The sequence below is a fragment of the Phascolarctos cinereus genome, unplaced genomic scaffold (genome assembly GCF_003287225.1).
Source record: "Phascolarctos cinereus isolate Bilbo 61053 unplaced genomic scaffold, phaCin_HiC Scaffold_5;HRSCAF=322, whole genome shotgun sequence".
NCBI lineage: Eukaryota > Metazoa > Chordata > Mammalia > Diprotodontia > Phascolarctidae > Phascolarctos > Phascolarctos cinereus.
In genome coordinates this window covers 347,267,966-347,293,749 of record NW_027555958.1, presented here as the reverse complement: position 1 = coordinate 347,293,749, position 25,784 = coordinate 347,267,966, and the positions used below count along the sequence as shown (strand labels likewise).

Here is a 25,784-nt window from a genome sequence, read left to right as displayed (position 1 = left end):
ATCCACCTAATACCCCTCACTTTTGTTACCTTTTGAAACTCACAAAGAAAGCCAGAACCCTCCAGTACTTTTTCTTAAAACAGGGGGTGAAAACACGAAGAGGTAAAAACAGAAGCCAAATGCCAGCCCATGTGGGATGATCTGAGCCCTTTCCCATCCAGAAGCTTCTAGCATGTCCCTCTCACCTAAACAGCAGCCGCTCAGCAAAGAATAAGAACAAGAGACTTGCTTTGGCTAGCACTGACTTTTGAATCCACTCCAATCTGGCTCAACAGTCCATCTCTTCACCCTGTGGTTAGCAGTCTAAAACCAGTTACAGAATATCTCTGTGTGCTCCAAATTGAGGAGCCAGGGCCCCTCCGTTACACACCATGATGCCTTTATGGAATCAAGCTCTCCAAACTCTTCCATGTGTGCTGTCAGCAGGCAGACCAAGCTGCACATGCTCTGAGGATGGAACTCCACTGGCCAGGCCCCAGTTACATATGAATAATTACATGTAGTTAAATCTAAGTACAATGGTCTGTATGTATGAGTTTCAACCTAGATAATTTGGAGAAGCATTACCAAGTTGGCCTTTGCATGTTGAAATTTTTTAGCCAGTGCAATTCGCAGATACCTTCTACTAACTTGTGTGGTTTTTATCTATGTCAGAAGAAGGAATACTTGCTGGATTAAATCACAGATTCTTAAAGTGTTGAGGTATATTTAGTTTTATTTAAACAAAAGGTGTTTTTTTTAAATTTGTTAACAGATATTTTGTAATTAGTCCACATAAATGTATCATAAACTAAAAATTTGGTGTACTTTACTGAGTTAAAAATTAAATAAATGGACCTCTATTCTTCCTGAAAACACACTTTTATGTAGCTGGAGCAAGAGTATTTTGGAAACAAATCATCTCTATTGGAGAAATATTTTAAAACTAAATAAAGGTTTGTTTTGCAGTTTAAAATGAAAACACAGTCAACCCTCAATTATGTGCACTAGAGAAGTGTAAAATTATTATGGTTAATTGAAATCTGCAAATAATTCACTTAGCAAATTTAGAAATGGAGCCTAGTTTTCATGGCAAGAAAGCAAGGGGAATAAGTGTGTGTCCTTGAAACCTCTTTAAGGCTCAGTAGCTAGATTAAAGAATTCTGGATAACTTCCCCTGCTCTTCATTCTTATGCACAATTCAGGATAAGACTTCAATAGGAATAAAAACAGGCCAGAGTTTATAGTCCCACTCTCTATTATTCCTCTCTCTGATCCCATGAGGCTTTTCATATGGTAGGTACTTAATAAAGTTTGTTGAATTTTATTGGATTGGTGGACCTCTCCATCATTATATTCCACAGCACTTAAAATGAACTAATCATGTAGTATTACAAACCTGCTCCAACTTCTGATATGCATATTTCATTGACAGTGCCACTGTCCTTTCAGCCATCTAGATGGGAGAGGTTTATCTGTTGAACATCTTGAACTGGATATCTTAAATACTCAATATGTCCAGAACTGAAATTTCTCCCCAAATGCTTCCCTCTTCCTAACTTCCTTATTATTTTGAGGGTACCACCATGTTCCCAGTCACCAAGGATAACATCAAGCTAGGTCTTATACTTGATGATTTCTCACTCTCACTTATCCACCACATCCAATGTGATGCCAAGTGTTGTCAATGGTATTTTTACAGCTTCTCTTACATACATACCCTTTTCACCTTTGACAGTGCTACTACCCTGGTACAGGCCTTTCATAGCTCATACCTGGGACTGATCTCCCTGCCTCAAGGCTCTCCCCACTTTAGTCCATTCTCCACTCAGCTATCAAAATGATCTTCCTAAAGTATAAGTCTGACCCTGTTACCACACTACACCTCACCCCTCCCCATCCTCTATAAACATCAGTGTCTTCCTGTTGCCTGCCTCCACAATCAAATATAGAATCCTCTGTTTGGTTTTTAAAGCCTTTCATAACTTATCCTATTCTATTTTTTTTCTACATTACATGTAAAGAGTTTTCAACATTCTTTTTATAAGATTTTTAACATATTGCCACATTAGTGGTATTGTAAAAGGGAGAAAACCACAAGAAAGAAAACAAAAACAAACAACAAAAAAGAAAATGGTATGCTTCAATCTGCAGTCAGACTCCATAGTTCTTTCTCTGGATGACAATAGCATTTTCCATCATGAGTCTTTTGGAATTGTCTTGGATCATTGTATTGCTGAGAAGAGCTAAGTCTATCAAACTTGATCATCGCACAGTGTTGTTGTTGTTGCTATGTACAGTGTTTTCCAGATTTTGCTCACTTCGCTCAGCATCAGTTCGTGTAAGTCTTCCCAGGTTTTTCTGAAATTGCCCGCTCATCATTTCTTATAGCACAATAGTATTCCATTACATTCATATACCACAACTTGTTCAGCTATTCCCCAGCTGATGGGCATCTTCTCAATTTCCAATTCTTTACCACCACAAAAAGAGCTGCTATGACTATTTTTGTACATGTACATTTTTTTTAATGATCTCCTGGGGATACAGACCTAGTAGTGGTATTGCTGGATCAAAGGGTATGCACAGTTTTATAGCCCTTTGGGTGTAGTTCCAAATTATTCTCCAAAATGGTTGGATCAATTCACAGTTCCACCAGTGGTACAGTAGTGTTCCAATTTTCCAACATTTATCATTTTCCTTTTTTGTCATATTCACCAATCAGATAGGTGTGAGGTGGTACCTCAGAGTTGTTTTAATTCACATTTCTATAATCAGTAGTGATTTAGAGCATTTTTTTATGTGACTAAATAGTTTTAATTTCTTTTTCTGAAAATGAATCTGCCTATTCTTAGCTTCTTATACCTTACTCCCCTCCAGGTACTCTGTGGTCCAGGCACATTGGCATCTTTGTAGTGGCACTCCATCTAGTAGTGCATTTTTCACTGGCTATCTATCCCCTCTGCTGCAGTTGTCTTCCTTTTCACTTACACCTCCTGGCTTTCTTCAAAAGCCAGCTAAAATCCTACCTTATTTCTGAGTTTTCCTTAATGTGAATTCCTTTCCCACGTGATTATCTCCAAATTGTCATGTATGTATCTTGTTTGGACATAATTATTTGCATTTTGTCTCCCTCATTAGATTGTGCGGGCAATCAGGGAGGGCAGGGATTTATTGTTGCCTTTTCTTTGTATTCCCATTACTTAGCACAATTCTTGTACTTATTAAATGCTTATTCACTTGTCTTTACTTGCCTCTCTTCATCCCATTTGTTCCTTTTGGCAGTCCCTTTTTCATACACTTTTCTCACTAGTTCTATGCTACAGTAGTTTAAGATCTCATTATCTCTATCCTAATTGCTATACCTCCTTCCAGTCTTTTCAGTTCATACTCATATAGATACCCAAATAATCTTCCTTTAATTTCAGGCCTCCCATCTCTTGCTTCATCTGTCCTTGAAGGTATAGGAGTGGCACCTTCCAGTTAGTGATGAATATTCTCACATCTGGTCATACCTTTCACATCCCAAAGAATGAATATAGATTATCCAAATTCCATTCCATGCCCCTTACCACCCAATTCCTCTTTCCCATCTCCCTCAACCTTTCCATCCCAAAGTTTTATCCTAACTCTACCCATCCCTTCCACTGTATAATCTGGAATGCCTGTTACAAGTGCAACAAATTTCTCTTCTTAAATCTATTCATTTCTCACTATTTCTGTTTACTAGGTGTTACTGAAACCTAGCTTTTCTGTGATGACCCAACCTTGCTAGCCACTCTTTCCATTACTGACTGTACCTTCACTCGTACTTCTTGGCTATTGGACGAGGCTGAGAAAATGTAATACTTTTTTTTTGTCTATTTATTTATTTTTAGTTTTAAACATTCACTTCCACAAGATTCTGAGTTCCAAATTTTCTTCCCATCTTGCCCCTTCCCCTACCCCAAGAGGGCATGCATTCTGAATACCTCTTCCCCTAATCTGCCCTCCCTTCTATTGTCCCCCCTTCTCTTATCTCCTTCCCCTTCTATTTTCGTGTAGGGCAGGATAGATTTCTGTACCCCATTGCCTGTATATCTTATTTCCCAGTTCAGTGTGAAAACAGTTTTTAACATTTGTTTTTGAAACTTCAGATTCCGCCAACATGACAAAACAGAAAAATGATAAATGTTGGAAAAGATATGGGAAAATTGGAACACTAATGCATTGTTCGTGGAGCTGTGAAATGATCCAGCCATTTTGGAGAGCAATTTGGAACTATGCCCAAAGGGCTATAAAAATGTGCAAACACTTTGACCCAGCGATAGTACTTCTAGGGCTATATCCCAGAGAGATCATACAAACAGGAAAAGGACCCACATCTACAAAAATATTTATAGCAGCTCTTTTTGTGGTGGCAAAGAATTGGAAATTGAGAGGCTGCCCATCAATTGGGGAATGCATGAACAAGTTGTGGTATATGAATGTAGTGGAGTACTACTGTGCTATAAGAAATGATGAATAGGATGACTTCAGAAAAACTTGGAAAGACTTCAATGGTCTGATGCTGAGTGAGGTGAGCAGAACCAGGAGAATGTCATACATAGTAACAGCCATGTTGTGCAATGACTAATATCAATAGACCTAACCATTGTCAGCAATGCAAGGACCTAAGACATCTCCAAAGGCCCCATGACGGAAAATGCTATCCACAAAGAAGAAAGAATGGAATTTGAATGCAGATTGAAGCATACTATTTGCTCTTTTTTTGTTGTGTTTTGTTTCCTCTTTCTGGTGGTTCTTCCTATTGGTTCTAATTCTTTCTTACAACATCACTAATGTGAAAATGTGTTTAATAGGAATGTATATGTATAGCCCATATCAGATTACGGCTGTCTTGGAGAGGGAAGTGGGGAGGGAGAAAAATGTAAAACTCAAAAGCTTATGGAAGTGATTGTTGATAATTCAAAATAAATTAATAAAAAAACAAAAATGACTTTGGGTTCCAAATTTTCTCCCTTCCTCTCTCACCACCCACCCTCGTTGAGAAGGCAAGCAATTTGATGAAAGTAATGCATGTATAGTCATGCAAAAACTAACTATATTTCCCTTCATCCTATCCTGCCTCGCCCCATTTATTCTATTCTCTCTTTTACCTCGTTCCTCCTCAAAAGTGTTTGCTTCTGATTACCCACCCCACACCATTTATTTATTCTATTCTCTCTTGTAACCCTGTCCCTCCTCAGAAGTGTTTGCTTCTACTTATGCCTTGCCCCAATCTGCCCTCACTTCTATCATCCCCCTTCGTTCTTATCTTCTTCCCCCCTATTTTCCTGTAGGGTAAGATAGATTTTCATGCCCAATTGAGTATGTATGTTATTCTTCCTTAAACCAGTTCTGATGAGAATAAGATTCAATCATTCCCTCTCACCTTCCCCAACTTCCCCTCCACTGTAAAAGGTTTTTCTTGTCTGTTTTATGTGAGATAATTTACCCTATTCTACCTCACTCTTTTTCCTTCTGCCAGTATAATCCTCTCTCACCCCTTAATTTTATTCTCCAGATATCACCCCTTCATCTTCAACTCACCCAGTGCCTTCTATCTATCCATCTCTCTCCGTCTCTCTCTCTCTCTCCATACATACATACATACATACATACATATAATTTTTTCCTTCCAACTACCCTAATACTGACAAAGGTCTCATGAGTAACAAATACCATCTTTCTATTCAGGAATGTAAATAGTTCAACCTTAATAAGTCTCTTATGATTTGTCTTTCCTGTTTACCTCTTCATGTTCCACTTGAGTCTTGTATTTGAAAGTCAAATTTTCTATTTAGCTCTGGACTTTTCATCAAGAATGCTTGAAAGTCATCTGTTTCACTGAATGTTAATTTTTCTCTCCTGAAGGATTATACTCAGTTTTGCTGGGTAGGTGATTCTTGGTTTTAATCCTATCTCCTTTGACCTCTGGAATATTATATTCTAAACCCTCTTGTCCCTTAAATCTTGTGTTAACCTGATTGTGTTTCCACAATATTTGAATTGTTTCTTTCTGGCTGCTTCCAATATTTTCTCCTTGACCTGGGAACTCTGGAATTTGGATATAATATTCCTGGTAGTTTTCCTTTGGGGATTTCTTTCAGGAGGTGATCAGTGGATTCTTTCCATTTCTATTTTCCCCTCTGGTTCTAAAATATCAGGGTGGTTTTCCTTGATAATTTCTTGAAAGATGAAGTCTAGGCTCTTTTTTTGATCATGGCTTTCAGACAGTCCAATAATTTTTAAATTCTCTCTCCTGGATCTATTTTTCAAGTCTTTTCCAATGAGACATTTCATATTGTCTTCTATTTTTTCATTCTTTTGATTTTGTTTTATAATGTCTTGATTTCTCATAAAGTTATTAGCTTCCTTTTGCTCCATTCTAATTTTTAAGGAAATATTTTCTTCAGTGAGTTTTTGGACTTCCTTTTCCATTTGGCCAATTCTGCTTTATAAGGCATCTCCTCATTGGCTTTTTGGATCTCTTTTGCCATGTGGGTTAGTCTATTTTTTAAGGTGTTATTTTCTTCAGTATTTTTTTGGGTCTCCTTTAGCAAGCTATTGACTCGTTTTTCATGATTTTCTTGCATCACTCTCATTTCTCTTTCCAGTTTTTCCTCTATTTCTCTTACTTGCTTCTCAAAGTCCTATTTGATGCATGGCCTGGGACAGATTCATATTTTGTTTGGAGGCTTTGGATGTAGGAGCTTTGACTTTGTTGTCTTCTTCTGATTGTATGTTTTGATCTTCTTTGTCACCAAAGTAAGATTTTATGGTCTGGACTTTTTTTGTGCAGTTTGCTCAAGTTCCCAGCCAATTACTTGAGTTTTAAACTCTTTGTTAAGATAGGGTTCTGCTTCCAGTGTGGAGAATGTACTATCCCAATCTTTGGGGGTTTTGTGCAGCTGTTTTCAGAGATACTTCTAGGGACCTAGAAGTTCTTCCAAGTTCAGTTCTTCCAAGGTGGTATGATAAAGGGCGAGGTGTTTACTCCTTTCCTGGCCTGTGCTCTGGTCTATGAGTGACCACAAGCAACCTTTTCTGCTTTGGAACTGTAAGGAGGATTCCTTCTGCATCACCTCCACAAGCTCCACCACACCAGTGCTCCTCCTCGCCCCAGGACTGCCACCCAGAGCTGCAACCCAGATCCAGGCACAGACAAAGCAAGAGAATCCTGATTCAGCACCAGCAAAGAGATCCCTGCAGTCCCACTCTGATCAGCTGCTTGATTCTCCCTCTGTGGGTCAAGAGCTTCTAGAAGCAGCCGCCGCCTCGGGGCTGGGGTGAGACCGAACTCCTCTCACACCCAGGTCTGACAGATGTTTCCTACTGACCTTCTAAGTTGTCTTTGGTGTTTGTACATTGAGAAGTCTGGAAACCACCACAGCTCCCCTTGATTTAATTCCGTGAGGACTGCTCCAGGTTCACTGAGGCCTGGTCTTTGCTGGCGCTGCCCATGCTGAACTGTGCTGCTCTCCCAGACTAGCATAATAGACCTATCCAATCAACCATCCAGGTTATCTTGGACTGGAAATTTGTTTGACACTTTCTTTTTGTGGAAATTCTACTGCTCTAGAATTTGTTTGGAGCCATTTTTATAGGTATTTGGAGGGGTTTGGAGACGAGCTCAAGCAAGTCATTGCTTTTACTCCACCATCTTGGCTCTACCCCAGATTGTCATACTTCTTGCTCCCCATTGCAACTCCATCACTAAATAGCTTCTTTTTCTTTGAGGTTTATGGTATTCATATCTACCACTCAATCAAAATCCTGGTAGCTATTGTCTGCAGACCCCTAGGTCACTTCCCTTCCTTCGTCAATGAGATCAATACCTGGCTTACAATATTTCTTTCTTTTCTAATTCCTGCCCTCATACTAAGGAACTGCATTGTAAATATTGATTCTTCCTCAAATACCCTTACTTAACTACTCCTCATTGCATGCATTTATATGTTTATTTATGTCTAGAAAACACTACCTTCATGTCTCAGTCTGTTAAAGCTCTTCCCCACATATTACCAGTGAAATCTTTGGCTATAGTCACTTTAAAGTAAATGTACTAATGGATGTTTTTTCAGTGATTTAAATTAGGTTTTAGAATGTATTTGTGTTTTTCCCTCTAGCAGATTTATCCTCATAGCTATGCAGGCTCATATGAAATTTAGTTTGTGTCCATATAAAGGGGTATCACACATACCCCTTTATTCCTTTTGTTGTGGAAAACCAAAAGTCAAAAACTTGTTTTGACTAGGATTGCAGTGTTGTGTTACTCTGTGTTGCAGTACTGCTTAATCATAGAACCTAGTAACAGAAGGAATTGGAGCATAACCCCAAAGTATGTGGTTCCACCAGACCTTTAGCAAAGGGTTCTAGCATCCAGCTGTGGCCATTTCTATTCCCATGAAGTCGTTTGAGGTAGAGAATGAGGTTTATAGAATGTGAATTCCCCATTGTGGGAAGAGACAGCTTTGAGGTCTTGCTCAAGGCAAACCACCATCTAAGGCAGAGGAGTTAGGAAGTGAAAGGGGAATATAAACAGGCAAACTTCACTAAAGAAACAAAGGGGAGAACTGATAGAAATTTAAATATACAGGAACAAATAACAATCTGGAAGAGAAACAAAAAGCAATATTAAAAGAAAATGTGATCTCCATAGAAGCAAAACATATGCAATTCAAAGACAGGGTACCATAGAAAAAAAAATTGAAGAGTTATGGGTTTCTGAAGACCATAATGCAAGATATAATACAAGAAAATTGCCCAGAACTATTGAATACAGAAAGCAAAGTGCCAATTTAATGAATCCACAGATTGCCTTCATAACAAAACTGTATGCTGTTAGCTTGAAGAAACATAGTTGTTCAGTTTAACAATTCCATTGACAAATAGCAGATTCTTTAAGTGATCAAAGAGAAAGACCTTCCAATGTAAAGAAAATTTGAATATCAAAGACTGTTCTACATCCATGAGAAATCACAGGAAGGCATGGAATACTGTTTTGAAGAGCAAAGGAGCTTAAGATGAAAACTATTGTAACATAACCCTGAAATCCTACATCTGACTGTTTATGAAAAATAGATAGACATTCAATAAAAAGTCATTTGAAACATTCCTACAAAAAATATCAAATCTGAACAAATTGCTTACTTGCAAAAACACCTTAGACAGAAATACAGGAAAAGTAAACAAGGCACAGATGACAAAATAAATTGCTGTAAAAAAAAAGAAAAAAAAACCTAAGACACTAAGACAAAATAACAACAGAAAGACCATTGAGATTCTTTCTATATGTATATAAGGAGAAAAAGGTGAAAGTGGAAGTCACATAGAGGTAAAATTTGGCACTAAATATCACAATATTCCATCTTTAGATGAATGAATTTCTGAGGGATTGGGGGACGTGGTGGGAATATATTACAAAATCGGAAAGCACGTAAAAGTAAAGAAAGCAGGAAGAAAATAGAGGGGAATATGAGATGTATCCTATTCCAGTCAAAGGTTAATGAAAGGAAAACAACTCTTTTTGTCTTTCATTAAGGAGAAGGGAAGGATGAATTTGGAACTCAGAACTTAAAAAAGAAGTTTTTGAAATTATTTTAACATGTAATTAGGGGAAACAAGATTTTCCTTTCTTTTGTTCTATTCCGATTCCTCTCTGTTACCTCAGCAGTTCTCTTACAGGCCATATTCTGTCTTTCTTTAATTTAATAAATTTTATTATTCCCCCTACAAGAGAACTGCTGAGGTAACAGAGAGGAATTAGAACAGAACAAAAGAAAGAGGAAAATTATGGAAGCATGGACATTTGCTGTCTCAGAGCCTTAGTTTCCTCATCTATAAAATGGAGATAATATTTATGGTACCTAACATGCTGGGTGATAATAAGGATTAAAGAAGATGATTTACTTAAAATGCTTTGTAAAGTATAAAGATTTATATAAATATCAGTTATTATTATAATAATGACATAAGGATGTAGAAATTCCTGAGGAATAAAGTTTTATTACACAAAATTAGCCTTTATCTAAGTGCACATGTTCATGCCAGCATACTTGTCTTTCAGTTAGATCATTGATCCTTCTATGATAGCCACTCAGTTATTCATCTTCAATCTCTGTCTGTTTATTGGCTTTCTCTCTACTACCTACAAAGATGCCCATGTCTATTCTATTCTCAAAACCCCCTTACTTGATTATTCTATTCCCTCAAACTATCATCTTAAATCTCTCTTCCATTTTGTGGTTAAATTCCTTGAAAAAGACATCTAAATTGGTGTTTCTTTTTCCTTTCTTCTAACTCTCTTCTAGGGTTTATGGGGTGTTCATGGAGGAGTAGCACCTCTGGTGTAAGGGCTTACCCAACTTTTTTCAGGGCTGCTCATCCATCTTGTTGTTCACGTTCATATGCCTCTCACTTGAGGCTCCAAGAAGCTGTCACATTCACAGTGGCCACACCCCAGTAAACCACCTTAGCAGATAGGCTAAACCAGATTGAGGGTAACCCATTGGTGAGTTGGAGGATGCCTACACCAAGCATGTGAAGGCTTCCCCTGGCAGAATAAGCAGATGAAAACATTTTGTTCCAGTGGCCACGAAGGTGGCAGAAACAGGTGCTGTGGAGTGCTTAGAGCCTGGTCAGACATGGAAGACACCAAGGTCATCCACTGCATCCCAGGTCATTGCCAATCATCTTGACTTTTGTCATTGTACTGAACTTTGCTGACTTGGGGAAAAAAGAGTAAGGCTGATGACTTTGTGCAACTGTGCCTCACTTAAATCCAATTCAGGCATGAGTCAAGATATCACCCAGTGATATCATTGGTCCTTTTTGAAATGAAAGACAAAAAACAACTCTCCTTAACTCTTTACATCTTGGTTTCTGGTCTCATGATTCAAACGAAATTACTCTCTCCAAAGTTAACAATGATTTCTATGTTGCTAAATCTAATGAGTTTTTCTTAATCTCTTTCTTTTTCACTTCTGTGTTGCCTTTGACACTGTTGATCACTGTCTTGATATTCTCTGTTTTCTAGGTTTTCTTATCATGGTTCTCAAAAGGTTTTTGTTTTATTTGTCTGACTGCTCTTTCTCAGTTTCTTTTCCTGGATCATCATCTGAGTTGTACCCACTAACTCTGGGTGTCCTCCAAGCCTCTCTTCTTTTCTCCTTCTAAATTATTTCACTTCATGATCCCATCAACATTCAGGGATTCAATTTTCATCTCTGTATAGGTGATTCTCAGATCTTATCTAGCTTTGTATCCTCTCTTGACTTCCATCCTTGTATCTTGTATCTAAGATGTACCATAGACATCTTAAACTTCACATAATTGAACTCATTCATTATCTTCTCCCTTAAACCATCCCCTTTTTCTAACTTCTCTGTTGCTTTTGAGTACACTGACATTCTCCTGGTCACCCAGATTTGAAACCTAGTTGTCATAGCCATCTAACTCTTCAATCTCTCTCATCCCCCATATCTAATGTATTGCCAAGTCCTGTTGATTCTACCAACACATCTCTTATACTTCTCTCCTTTGACCAGTGATCTCTTAGTTTCCAAACCTAATGGCCTTTTCTCAGTCCTCATCCTTATTGATTTTTGTATGGCCTTGCATCTCATACCTGGATCACTGCAAAAGCCTTCTGGTTGGTCTCCTTTTCTCTAGTCTCCTACTATATTCTGTCCTCCACTCAGCCTTCAAAGGACTAAGCATAAAATTCTATTTAATTTCTAGAAACTTATTATCTTGCAAGAAGACATCAACTCTGGAACTCACACCTTCTCAATATGCCCTTGCCCTTGGATCCAGCCCTCCCTCTGATTTGATAGGGTGGAGGGTGGATGTTGAAGATCCCCCACCAGTTAAGAACAGTGCCCAGGGCACTCACTTTTTCCTACCCTTTTCAGGATTTCATCATGCCCCGTGCAGGGCATCCTTTCTCCTCTCCCTACTGTTTTTCAGTTTCTTCTTATGTGTTATCTTCCCCCACTATACTGTGAGCTCCTTGAGAGTATGATGTTTCTCACATTTCTTTGTGTTCTCAGTCGTAATGCATAGTAAGTGCTTAAATGATTATCGATTTGACTTGAAAAGTACATAGATCATGTTTTTTCATGAATTATTGAAGATAAATGGAATCTACCCTATTTTTAACCAAGAAGATTTTCTTTCATACAAAGAGTGCTATTTTAGAAGATCTAGATTCCAGTCTGAATGACTTTCTGGCCTCATTTTTTTTCATCTATAAAATGAGCAATCTGGATTATGGTTTCTAAAGTCTCTTCAAGTTCTGAATCCTAACTCTTTCAAATTAGTGTTTGTCTGCAGACATTCTTTCTTCACTGACATTCTCCTTAATTAAGTCACTCCCCCTACTTCAAGCTTTAATTAACTTTACGGAAATTCCTAGCATCCTTTTTATGCTTTTCCCTAACAGAACAGGGAAGGATCTTATACCAGTAATATATACTTAATAGTACTATTAACAATGATTCATTTGTGTAGCAGACACTTCTTGCTGCATTGTATAAATTTGAATTAATAATAGAACATTCTCTTTTTTTTTGCTGTATCCAGTGCTCTTTTATTTTTTATTTAAATAGTATTTTGTTTTTTCCCCAAATACATATTAAGAAAATTGTTTAGCATTCATTTTTACAGAATTTTGAGTTCCAGATTTTTCTCCTTCCCTTCCTCCTCTCCATTCTTCTGAAAATGGTAGGCAGTTTGATATTGTTTATACATGTGCTACCATGTAAAACATTTCCATATTTGTCACAGTTGTGGAAGAAGAAACAGATCAAAAGGAAATAAAACCGTGAGAAAGAATAAAGTAAGTGGGGAAAAAATGCTTCAATCTGCATTCTGAGTCCATCAGTTCTTTATCTGGATGTGGATAGCATTTTCCTTCCTGCGTCCTTTGTATTTGTCTTGGATCAATGTGTTGCTGAGAGAAGAGCTGAGTTATTCATGGTTGATCACATGATGTTGCTGATGCTGTGTACAAGATTTCCCTGATTCTGCTTATTATATTTTGCATCAGTTTGTGTGTTTCCAGGTTTTTCTGAAATCTGCTTGTTAATAATTTCTTATTGCACAGTAGTATTCCATTATGTTCACATTCCACAGTTTTTTCATCCATTCCCTAAAATTCAGCCATTCAGCCATTTGATGGGCATCCCCTCAATTTCCAATATTTTGCCATCACAGAAAGTGCTGCTTTAAATATTTTTTGTATATGTAGGTCCTTTTCCCTTTTTTATGATCTCTTTGGGATACAGACCTAGTAGTATTATTGCTGGATCAAAGGGTATGTACAGTTCTACAGCCCTTTGGGCATAGTTCCAAATTGCTCTCTAGAGTAACCCCACCAACAATGCATTAGTGTTCTAATTTTTCCACATCCTCTCCAACATTCATCATTTTCCTTTCTTGTCATATTAGCCAAATTGATTGGTGTAAGGTGGTATTTCAAAGTTGTTTTAATTTGCATTTCTCTGATCAAAAGTGATTTAGAGCACTTCTTCATATGCCTATAGGTATCTTTGATTTCTTCATCCGAGAACTTCATCTGTTCATATCCTTTCACCTTTTATTAATTGAGGAATGGCCTTTATTCTCACAAATTTGACTTAGTGCTCTATGTATTTGAGAAATGAGGCCTTTATCAGAGATATTTGATGTAATGATTGCTTCCCAGATTTTTGCTTTCTTTCTAATTCTGATTGTATTGGTTTTGTTTGCACAAAAGCTTTTCAATTTAAGATGATCAAAATTGTTCTATTTTTCATAATGCTCTCTATATTGATCATGAATTCTTCCCCTCCTCATAGATCTAACAGGTAGACTTTTCCTTGCTCTTCTAATTTGATTGCTTCATTGTCTGTGGTACCTTTTTAGCAAGATATAGTTTCCTTCGTTATCTCTTTTAATTAGGTATATCTTTGCTTTTACTTTGTGTAAGATCAGGATTGCTACCCCTGCTTTTTTTTTTTTTAACATTAACTGAAGCATAATAGATTCTGCTCCAGCACCTTACCTTTTACTCTGAGTGTCTGTCTGTTTCAAGTGTATTTCTAATGAGCAACATATTGTAGGGTTCTGGTTTTTGAACTATTCTGCTATCCGCTTCCATTTTATGGGAGGATTCATCCCATTCTCATTCACAGTTATGATTACTACCTGTGTATTTCCCTCAGTCCTATTCTTCCTCCTGTGTGTCCTCTCTCTCCTTTCATCCATTCCCACCTCACCAGCGTTTTGCTTCTGTCTACCACTTTGCCTGATCTTCCCTCTCTTATGTTAGTCCTTCCCTCCTCCCCTTTATGTAATTGCCTCCCCTCCAACTTCCTTATCAGGTAAGATAGATTTCTGCATTCAATTGATTGTATATGGCCCTGATGTCCTGGAACCAGAGGATAAAATAGGCACTGAAAGAATCCACGATCACCTTAGGAAAGAGATCCCAAAATAAAAACCCCAAGGAACATTATAGCCAACACCACAAATGGCCTCTTTGAGCTAATACTGATGAGAGTAAGGTTCAAGTGATGCCCATCGCCCTCCCTCCCAGTCTTCCCCTCCACACCTCTTCATGTGAGATAATTTAGCCCATTCTACCTCTCCCTTCCTTCAGGATCCAGTGTACTCCTCTTTCTTATCCTTTCATTTTTTTATGTCATTCATTCAAATTTACCTTATACCCATACCCTCTATGAATATTCCTTTTATCTATATTGTTAGTGATACAATTTTTAAGAGTTACAAGTATCATCTTCCCATGTAGAGATGTAAACAGTTTAGCTCTGTTGAATCCCTTATGTTTTCTTTTCCTTTTTTTACCTGTTTATATGTCTCTTGGGTTTTGATATTGGAAGTAAAATTTTTGGTTTCGTTCTGGTCTTCTCCTTATGAAGGCTTCAAATCCTTCCATTTTGTTGAATGACTATTTTTTCTCTTGATGTGTTATGCTTAATTTTGCTGGGTAGGTGATTCTTGGTTGTAGTCCTAGCTCAATTGCCCTCTGGAATATCGTGTTCATGACCTCTGATCCTTTAATGTTGCAATTGCCAGGTCCTGTGTGATTCTTATTGTGACTCCTTGACATATTAATTATTTCTTTCTGGCCATTTGTGGTGTTGGCTATAATGTTCCTTGGGGTTTTTATTTTGGGATCTCTTTCCTAAGGTGATCATGGATTCTTTCAGTGCTTATTTTATCCTCTGGTTCCAGGACATCAGGGCCATTTTCCTTGATAATTTCTTGAAAGATCTTGTCCAGGTCTTCCTTTTTATTGTGGCTTTCAAGTAGTTCAGTGATTCCGATATTGTCTCTCCTGGATCTATTTTCTAGGTCATTTGTTTTTCCTGTGAAGTATTTTACCTTTTTTTTTCCTGTTTCATTCTTTTGAATTTGTTTGATTGATTCATGATGTCTCATAGAGTCATTAACTTCCACTTGTTTTCCTCGATTAGCTTTTGTACTTTGTTTGCTGTTTGTCCAGTTGTACTCTTTAAGGAGTTGTTTTCGTCTCTGGATTTTTGTAACTCCTTTTCCATTTGGCCACTTCTACTTTTTAAGCAGTTTTCCAGGCTGTTGACTCTTTTTTCATAATTGTCTTGCAACACTCTCATTTCTTTTCCCATTTTTTTCTTCTGTCTCTCCCATATGGTTTTTAATGAGGTCTTTTATGAGGTCTTCAATGAGATCTTTCTGGGCTTGAGAGTGCTTCCTGTTTTGCTTTAGGGTTTTGCCCATAGATGTTTCAGTGTTGTTGTCCCCTTCTGAGTTTGTGTTTTGATCTTCCCTATCCCCATAGAAACTGTCTATGGTCAGTGTTCATTTTTTGCTTTTTGCTCATCTCATTTGCCTGTTTTATGGATTTTAAAAGTTGAGCTCTCCTACTATAACACAGGGGGCACTGTCCCAAGCTTCTTGTGCTGGGAGCCAGGGGCCTAGTCACTGGCTATTGTGCTGGGGCCTCAGGTGCTGGTAGCTGGGAGCTGTAGGGATCTGGCAGCTTACCTGGTGCTGAGCTGGAGTCCTAGACTTAGTGTCTGGCATGTGTTGAGGCCAGGTGGGAGCTTTCTGTGTTTGCCTGGGAGTACATTGAAAAACATGGAGGTTTGGCCACTAGAGGACACCTGCCTGTCCGGGACTGCACTGAAACACATGGAGGTCCACTGCTAGAGGACACCTACCTGCCTGGGCCTGCACCAAAGCATGGGGATGTCTGGCCGCTGGGGGTTGCCTGCCCACCTGGGGCTGTGCTGAAGCACTTGAGGGTTCTTTGAGCTGGAGTCAGCTGTTTCCCTGACTATGCTAAGGCAGGTGGGGGGTCCTGGTGTTGGCATTTGCCTGTTCCACCACACTGGGGCTCAGGATCTCCTCTTGAGATAGGGCTTACTGCTGGCTTGCTGAGATGCTTATTTTCCTAGAATACGCTCCTTTTTTACCTGAGTGAAACAGACCTTTCTTGTTGATCTTCCAAGTTACCCAGGCTAAAAGACTGATCCAAGACTGTTCTACACCATCTTTCTGCTGGCTCCACTGTTCCAGGATTTTTCCTGGGGCACAATTTTCTGTTTTTTTCAGATGTCAGTGTGGAAAAGTGATAGCAGTTTACTGCTTACTCTGCTATATTGGCTACTGGGAGTTATTCTGAAGGCCAAGTCTTAGAGGCTGTTATGAGGACGTTTTCCAGCAAGTAGTGTCCCTCTACCTTTTCATCCTTTCTTCCCAGCTGGTCAGTCCTTCTCTTTTCATCCTTGAGATGGTCCCCTCATCCCTAGACATATATTTTAAATTTTCTGGCATATTTGACAGAAATTAGTATTACATGATTTTGCGTGATAATTTCCAGTGTTCTCATATCTTAGAATGTTTTCCTGTGTTATTTAGCTGGTTTTTTAACTCTGGCTATAAAGTTTCTGAAAAAGAAATGTGTTACTAAAACATAACATCTTTACATAATAGATTTATAACTTAAAAATCCTTGCAGAGGTTCCAAAAGTGGGTGATACCACCCTCTGAGGGGCACTAGAATGATCCAGGGGGGCGGTATTAAGCTTGAGTGCAATTGGAGTGCATGGAATAGAAATAAGGGGGTGGTGGAAGCATGAAAAAAGAAGAAAAGATAAGAAAATTTTGAAAAACCATTCATGTGTTTCATCTGTTGTGTAAAAATAAACATACAAAATACAAGTTATAACGATTATAATATGTCTGATCAGTGGTCAGGTTCGCCGACAAGTCTTAACAAGCAAGTATTGGGAGGTGAGCATGTTGCACATTGTTGGGAAGTCCAGCATGCATCAGCAGGAATATGTGTATGTAATGACTTTGTTTACAATAGAAAACTATATAATCACATAACACAATACTGCATCATCAAAATTTCAATGCAGGAAAAACCCTACAAATTTGCAACAAATTATTAAATTTAAGATGCATCATTTAAAAATATATTTTATATTGTTTTGAAGTGATGCAAATCTCAAAAAAAAAAAGCTATTGAAGGGTTAAAGAAAGCAGATTTCTCAGGAGGCACTGAGTAAATTTTTTTTTTTTTGACAAAGGGGCGGTAGGCCAAATAAGTTTGGGAACTGCTGCCTTAAGAGTTACTCCAATGCAGCTCCTTTATTTTACAGACGAAATTATTGAGACCCAGAAAACTTAAATTATTGCTCAAGTTGTATCACTTTGAATCCCATTGTCTTAATATTCACTTCCATGTATTTTGAATCTTTGAGCATAAACTTTAGAATAGATGAAATACATCCAGACTAATTACACAGTCTTGAATAAGTGATAATAAAGATTAGGCTGAACACTGTACTATTTTTCAGACAAAATTTGCCACATTGTCTTGGAGTAGCCATACTCCAAGCTTTCTGAGCTTCTGAGGGCACCTACATATTCCTGATATACCAAGAGTACTAATTTTTTAAAAATAATTTTGTAAAGTTGGTATATGGTATGTAAGGAATCCAGTGTTTCCTTCTGTTCCTCTGTTGTTGGCTATAAAGCAAATATTACCTATAATCTTATTGTGATTTGTTGATAGTATCAAAAAAGTGGTCCATAAGAATTCTTCTTAGGATCTTGCCAGAAAGAGAACCTTAAGATGCCATTATAATTTCTGTAGTTGAGTTTGTTTTGGGGTTTTTTGCTTTTATGCATAAAGATGGTGATGATAGTTTTGAAACATTAAAATATGCCTATCTTGAGGACAAACTCTTACAGTTCACTGTCATGGAACAGATTAGATATTAAGAATTTTTAGGGAACAGTATTCTTCCTGTATGAAAGATTTAACCAAAGGATTATGTTTGACACTTGAAGACTGAGTCTTATACTCAAGGTTAAGATTTACTATTAGTAATGGAAAAAAAATGTGGTCCCTTTTTAAGCCCTTAAAATATACTTTTTATATGCCTTTATTTCTAAAGACAAATTATTGGGTTTTTAAAATTACATTCATATCTAAGCTGTTCCCTAGATGCTTTTCTAGACATTTATAGATAAATCCCTTCATGGAATCTGCTGAAATATATCTTTTTGTCTAAGCAACAATCTGCCTCCCAGCATGGAAATATGTAGGAATGAGACACAGGAAAAGGACTTGACAGAAAATTCTATATCTGTGTTTTGGTATAGGATGACTATATTTCAATCAGTATGTAGCCATTGGAATTTACACAGTGATTTAACTATTTGGGTCCTCCCTATTACCATCATATCAAGAAAGGAAACATAACCTTTCTCTTAAAATCTTTTTTCTTCACTGAATTTCACTTTATGATCTAGACGCATATTAAAATTTCAGTCTTAATACTCTTGTTATGTTAGTTTAAAGATTTGCCCTTTTCTTTTCTAGGATGAAGTGGCACATACTCTAACAGAAAGCAGAGTATTAAAAAACACTAGGCACCCCTTTTTAACTGTAAGTAATCTTAAACAATAAGTATTTTTCTTTTCATCTTAAAACTTTGTTTTGATGATGATTCTATTCTATAAATTAACTCATAAACAAAAAATTTAAGATACCTTTTGCTTACTTTAATCATTCTGTTTGCTTAAAGTAATTGAGAAGGAACTCAGATTTTCTCGAAGTTTTGAGAACATTTAGATTGTTATGGAATCCCACATTTGAAAAGAGCCTTAGAAGTTATGTAGTCCAACCTTACCTCTAAAAATGTGAATCCCTTCTGCCTAGCAAGTAGTCATCTAGTTTTCTATTTTATAATCTATATATGAGGCATTATAATAAAGTGAATAAATAGAAGACTAGACTTAGAATCAAGAAGACTTAGGTTCTAGCACTGCCTCAGCCACCTATGTGCTCTTTGACCTTGAGTAATTCACTTCATTTTTAAGTGCTCCAAGCAGCTTTCTAAGACTATTATGTATAAACTTGTTACCAGTTTACATTGGAAGAGTTTTACCTCTGGGGCTCCTCCACAATAGTGAATTCACATGACTTTGTGTATATTTTGATTTGTGGTCTTAATGTGCTGCCAGAGTTAAATTAGCATATTAAAATTCCTTTTTGATCCCTAATTTTAAAATACCAAAGAGTAAGAATATCATAGATCAGAGGTCCAACCTAAATTCGAAAGCAAGATTGTAATATGTAAATGCTTAATTAGTATTGAGCCATTGTAGGAATACATATGAAGCAACCTTATAGAAATTATGTCAAAACTCAGAGGAATATCCTATAGATAAAAAATAGAAATCTGAAAAGGCATGATATAAAACTGTCACAAGCAAGGTATAAAACTGTGATGTGTGTGTGTGTGTGTGTGTGTGTGTGTGTGTGTGTATCTTCGTCTGTGTCTGTGTGACTTGGCTGTCCCTTTGGACTAAACTAATGAGCCCCTTAGCGTTATTCCTGTACTCCCTGTGAAGTCACTGTGTCAGTCATGAAATTCTTTTTATGCTATGAATACAAACAGGCACGCTGAAACTTAAGAGGTTGTTTCCAAAAAATGTTTGGGATTCTTTAGTTTATCTGAAGCAGAATCTAGCAAAGGGGTTTTACTTCCTATATTTCTATAGCTATTTTGTTTGTTACTTGAGCTCTGTTAATGTAGATTATGGCAAAATAAGGCTTAAGTAGGGATATATTTTATAACAAAACCTTTTGAGTGACAGTAGTTATGTTGTACCAGTATGACATACTGGACTCAGTTAGTAAACTGAAACATTTAGAGGGAAAAAGTGACATTGAAGACATATTAAAAATCATAATCAATAGATTTAACTATCCCCTAAGAGAATTTGTCTCTACTAGAATAAAGTGAAAGTTGAAATTGCAGATAGCATGTATGAGAATTTTGGGGACCCAAAATTTGATATACAAAGACTCAAAAGCCCACTGTTGTTGTATTTATTATACAGTAGATTCAGAAGTGCTTATTATAAATGTAAGGTTTATTTTTAATTTAAGATTATCATAAGTTCAGAAACAGAAAATTCTTTTTCTCTAAATACTCAGGCTGAACAAAATCCAGATTTCTTATAAGATCTCATTGAGCACTTAAGAAATATCTCTGTCCATTTCATCAGTCATAGCTTACTCTTTTTAAGTACTTCATAATTATGATGACAGTGTGGATCAACATTATGAGCATATTTTTTTTCTTTTTCTTTTCAAGTCTTTGAAATATTCCTTCCAGACAAAAGATCGTTTGTGTTTTGTGATGGAGTATGTTAATGGAGGAGAGGTGAGTTAAAAAAACATACTTAAATATTTATGTTTGTATGATATCATTGGCATTGTTTTATATCTAATTTATTTAAACATAGTTACAGCCACTCTTTACTATGTGAATGAAATATAGATCTGTACCTCTTACTGTGTGATAGTGACGTAGTGGTTTTATTGAATAGATTTTCCACTTGATGAGAAGAGAGAGAATAGCAGTCATTTTGTCTTAATATTCATTACTGGTATTCTAGATTTTATAGAGCAATTTAACCTTTTTAGTCTATTTCATTTTCTACATCTCTTCATGTATTTTCCATTCCTTACTTTTGAAAAAAACTTATTAACATAAAGACAGATTTTACTGGAGTAGTTGGTCAGAAATGCTTTATACTAGGAGGATTCCAAAACTAACTATGTAGTATATAGTCTGTAGCAATGGTGTCAAGCACAAATAGAAACTGAGGCTACTAATCCATGCAAAAAGATCCTTGTGGGCCACACAGTGGACTTAGTTTTAAAATGTAATGCTACCTGTGTTTTATTGTATTATTTTTATTCATTTATTAGATATTCTTCAAGTACATTGTAATCTGGTTTGGGCTACACTCAGGAGTGTTGTGGTCAATGTGTTTGTCACCTCTGCTTTATAGGAATAAATTACTCAAATTTCCTCCTACATAAGGATGATATAAAAAGAGTAAGGCATACCTAACCTCACTAACTTAAAAAATCTACTACAAGAGATAAGATATATAAAAGAAAAGAACATATTATAAGGTAAAAAGTGATAAATTCTATAAAATATGTACAAGGAGTTCTGAAGAGGGAAGAATCAGTTAATACAGGAGAGAGACTGGGAAAGAAAGGGTTCATGTAAATGTTAGCATTTGAGTTAGACCTTTATTAATTTAGACAGAGATAAAAGAGAGAATTGGTATTCCAAAAAGAGCTAACAATGTGAGCAAAGGCAAAGAGATAGCAAAATATAGGTCATAATCAGAGAGCCTTTACTAATACAGAATTTGAGAAGTGACAACGAGTTCATAAGTGAGCTATTCAATAGGCACTAAATTGTTACAGCCTTCAGTGATGTGTGGCAGTTTCAACCCTTTCCTTGCACAATTTACAAGGATCACTAAGTCCCAATAATTTCTAGTGGCAATGAGCTATTAAATCTGAGATTTAGGATTTCTGAATGGCTTAACATACAGGAATAAATTGGCCAAGCTAGTAGCTCAGATCCGATATTGGAATGAAATGAGAGACATACATATATGTGTGTGTACATGCACATACACACACGCGCACACATGCACATGTATATGAATATTTTATATACCCAAAATCTAGGTACCAAGTCATTAAATCTATAAACATTTATTAATTACCTTCTGTGGCCCAGGCACTATTAGATTTTGGGGATACAAAGGCAAAAATGAAATAGTTACTGCCTTCAAGGAGTTTACATTCCATTGGGAGAGATAAGGTATAGACATATAAGTGTATATGCAATACATATATAAAATTAATATAAGGGGATTAGCTGCTGGGAGGAATCAAGAAAGATTTCATATAGGGGTTGTTATTTGAGCTGAGCTTTAATAGAGATTAGAGGTACTTAGAGAGGAGTGAAGAGCAATGTCTTCTAGGCATGGAGCACAGCCTGTAGATTAAAACATTAAAAGCCATCAGGTGCAACTTGAAGTCAAAAGCAAAATGGGAAAAACATGTTTTAAGCTATAACACTTTAATCTTAATGCACGCTTTTGGATCTGTAAATGAACCTGACACGTTTGGAATGTATCCTCATAAAAATCCCAACAATATTAATGAAACAAAAACCTGGACATTATTAATGGTTGGGCACAGTGTCAGATAAAGAAAGATGTACAATTTCTGTTCAAAATTAGGAAGAAGACTGATAAACATTCTTAGAGCCCATAATAAAATGTCAAGATTCTGCAGAAATGACTCTGTAGCAAGTAAACATCACTTTACTATATAATAATCAAGGCTCATTAAGAGGTTCAGTATTGCATAGTCAAATGTAATCAAAAGTGGCTTATCCCCAGATGCAACCTATGAAATGACTAACATCCAAGAATGGAATCCAAAAGCCCACCATGGGCAACATCCGCATGAAGTTTGACAATAATATATTGATAAAGAAATGTCAAACAGATAGTTGAGTTGTATGAATTTGTTTTTGAAAGTGGAGGTGTTTATGATGACACTTCTGTGTCAGGTCATTGCCACTAGAAATTATTGGGACTTAGTGATCCTTGTAAATTGTGCAAGGAAAGGGTTGAAACTGTGCCACACATCACTGAAGGCTGTAACAATTTAGTGCCTATTGAATAGCTCACAAGACATAATTTGGTAGCTAGAATTATACATTAGTAGTTTACTTTCTTTCATGGCCTGAAAGATGGTAAATTTTCAGATTGATCTCAAAAGATCTTGGAGAACTCAATCAGCTGTTCTGGAACTAGATTGTTACCATAAATTGAACTCTTTGGCACAATTGTTCAGACATAGCAATTGACTCATTAAAAACATTAAGAACAGCATTCTAAATACTCATCATTTCCTAGCCACATGAAATGAAAAGTTTTAAAAGCATGTGGATCAAAATCATGTTGGAATAGGTTGCATATATATCTTATCCCTGTTCTCCTGTATTTTATGAGAATTCTATAGTATGTGTTCAGTGAACCTACATAGTATGAGCTTGGTTTTTTTTATATACTTTTGTTCAGCTACAAAAAATCAGTTAACATCCAATTGTTCATGATCTACAGAATAAAATATGAAGGAATGATAGGATAAGTATCCTAAGACTGTGTTTTTAATAGATGCTGTCATGCTGAATAATCTGTTAACTGCATGTAATGAAGAGCTTCTAATTTATAAAGGCCTAAAAGAAAAAAAAAAATCAAAACTATTTGGTAATAGGATGAAGTAAATATCATCCCCCTCAGTCTATCTGCTTTGGGATTTCCTGAAAATGCTTTCAGTGTGCCAATGGAAGATAGATGATTTTACATCCCAATTCTTTTGTTCAGCTATCAAAAGCATCAATTTTATCCACCTACATAGTAGTCCACTGATCATGGAATGTAAAAGCACACTAATGAGTGTTGTCACATCTTGTCCCCTGACCATTTATTTCTGAACTCTATCAAATGTAAGGTGAGGAAAATAAGAATAATAATAATAATTCTATAGGCCAATTACAACATTATACTTGCTACAAAGGATTCACATCTTACGTTACAACCCCCCCCCCCAAGTTATACAAACATAAGAAAATAACATATTGTGTAAAGGACAAAACAGGTGTGCTCCAAAGTCCCAAATGTGTAAAGAATAACTTGCTGATTTGGGAATTATTGAAAAAGACACTTTAAAACATTAACAATTATTACAACTTTATTTATTGTTGCAAAACTTTTGACTCAGGGTCACATAGCTAGTAAATGTCAAGTGTCTGAGGCCAGATTTGAACTCAGATCCTCCTGACTCCAGGGCCCAGGGCTCTGTCTACTGCACTACCCTGATTGCCTTGCCAAAAATAAATAAATAAGGAAACCAACAGGTATAGCTCAATACTACGAAGTATAAATTCCAGAAAATCCTTGAGTATTCAACAAATAAACTGTACTGGAACCAAATAGTATATCCCCGACAAAATATGCCAGCAGTCAACCAGATATAACATTGACCCATATGAATTTTTTAAAATTAAATTTATTTTTTGTCACATTTTAAATTCTGAACTGTTTCCCTCTCTCTCCCTTCCCACTCTACAGTAGAAAAGGCTACTATTTGACACAGATTTATAAATATATGTAAAACCATACCATGCACACTTCCATGTATCAGTTTTTTCTCTGGAAGTGGATAGCATCTTCTTTCATAGTCCTTTATAACTGATTTGAATATTTATAGTACACAGAATAACCTAGTCATTAATAGTTGTTTTTCAAACAGTATTGCTGTTGCTGTATGCAACATTCTCTTGGTTCTGCTCATTTCACTTTTCATTATTTCACATAATTCTTTTCATGTTTTTCTGAAATCAGCCAGCACAGAAGTGTTCCATCATAATCATAAACCACAACTTGTTTAGCCATTCCTGATTGATGGGCATCCCCTTAATCTCTAGCTCTTTGTCACTACAAAGAGAGCTGCTATAAATATTTTAGAACATATGGGTTCTTTTCCTTTTCTTCCTGATCATCTTGGGAAACAGACAAAATATTTCTGGGTCAAAGGAATATACACAGTTTTATACATCTTTAGGCATAATTCCAGATTGTTTTACAAAATGGTTAGATCATTTCATGGTGTGAATCAGTGTCCCAATTTTTCCACATCTCCAGCATTTGTCATTTTCCCCTTCAGGTATGAGATAATATCTCAGAGTTGTTGTAATTTGTATTTATCTAATCAATAATGATTTAGAGCTTTTTTCCATATATAGTTTTGATTTCTTCATCAAAAAAACTGCCTGTTCATATCCTTTGGTGATTTATGAATTGGGTTTGCTTTCTTTTTTTTAAATCAGATTAACCAAAAGTTTATCTATTTTATTGTTTGTTTGTTTTTTTTTTTCAGAAAACCTGCTCTTAGTTTTATTTATTAGTTCAATAGTTTTCTTAATTTCAATTTTATTAATCTCTTTTGGTTTTCAGAATTTCTAATTTGGTATTTAATTAGAGATTTTTAAATTTGTTCTTTTTCTAGCTTTTTTATTTGTATGCCCAATTCATTCATCTCTTTTTCCTGTGTTTTATTCATGTAAGCATTTAGAGATATAAAACTTCTCGTAAGGGCCACTTTCGCTGCATCCCATAAGTTTTGGTATGTTGTGTCATTATTGTCATTCTCTTGGATGAAGTTATTGATTGTTTCTGTAATTTTTTGTTTGACCCACTCATTCTTTAGGACCAGATTATTTAGTTAACAATTAATTTTTAATCTATCTTTCCATAGCCGTTTGTTACATGTGATTTTTATTGCATCATGATCTGAAAAGGGTGCGTTTTATATTTCTACC

At 36.3% G+C, this 25,784-nt stretch overlaps 1 protein-coding gene across 8 annotated transcripts in view; it reads left to right on the top strand.

Moving 5' to 3' along the window:
• The window catches only part of AKT3 (AKT serine/threonine kinase 3), a 414,511-nt gene that overhangs the window by 286,828 nt on the left and 101,899 nt on the right, over positions 1 to 25,784 (top strand). For all 8 annotated transcript variants that reach the window (XM_078156268.1, XM_078156264.1, XM_078156263.1 and 5 more), the window contains 2 exons: positions 18,887 to 18,952; positions 20,670 to 20,738. In XM_078156268.1, coding sequence (XP_078012394.1) covers positions 18,887 to 18,952; positions 20,670 to 20,738 — 135 coding nt within the window. The remainder of the gene's footprint in view (positions 1 to 18,886; positions 18,953 to 20,669; positions 20,739 to 25,784) is intronic.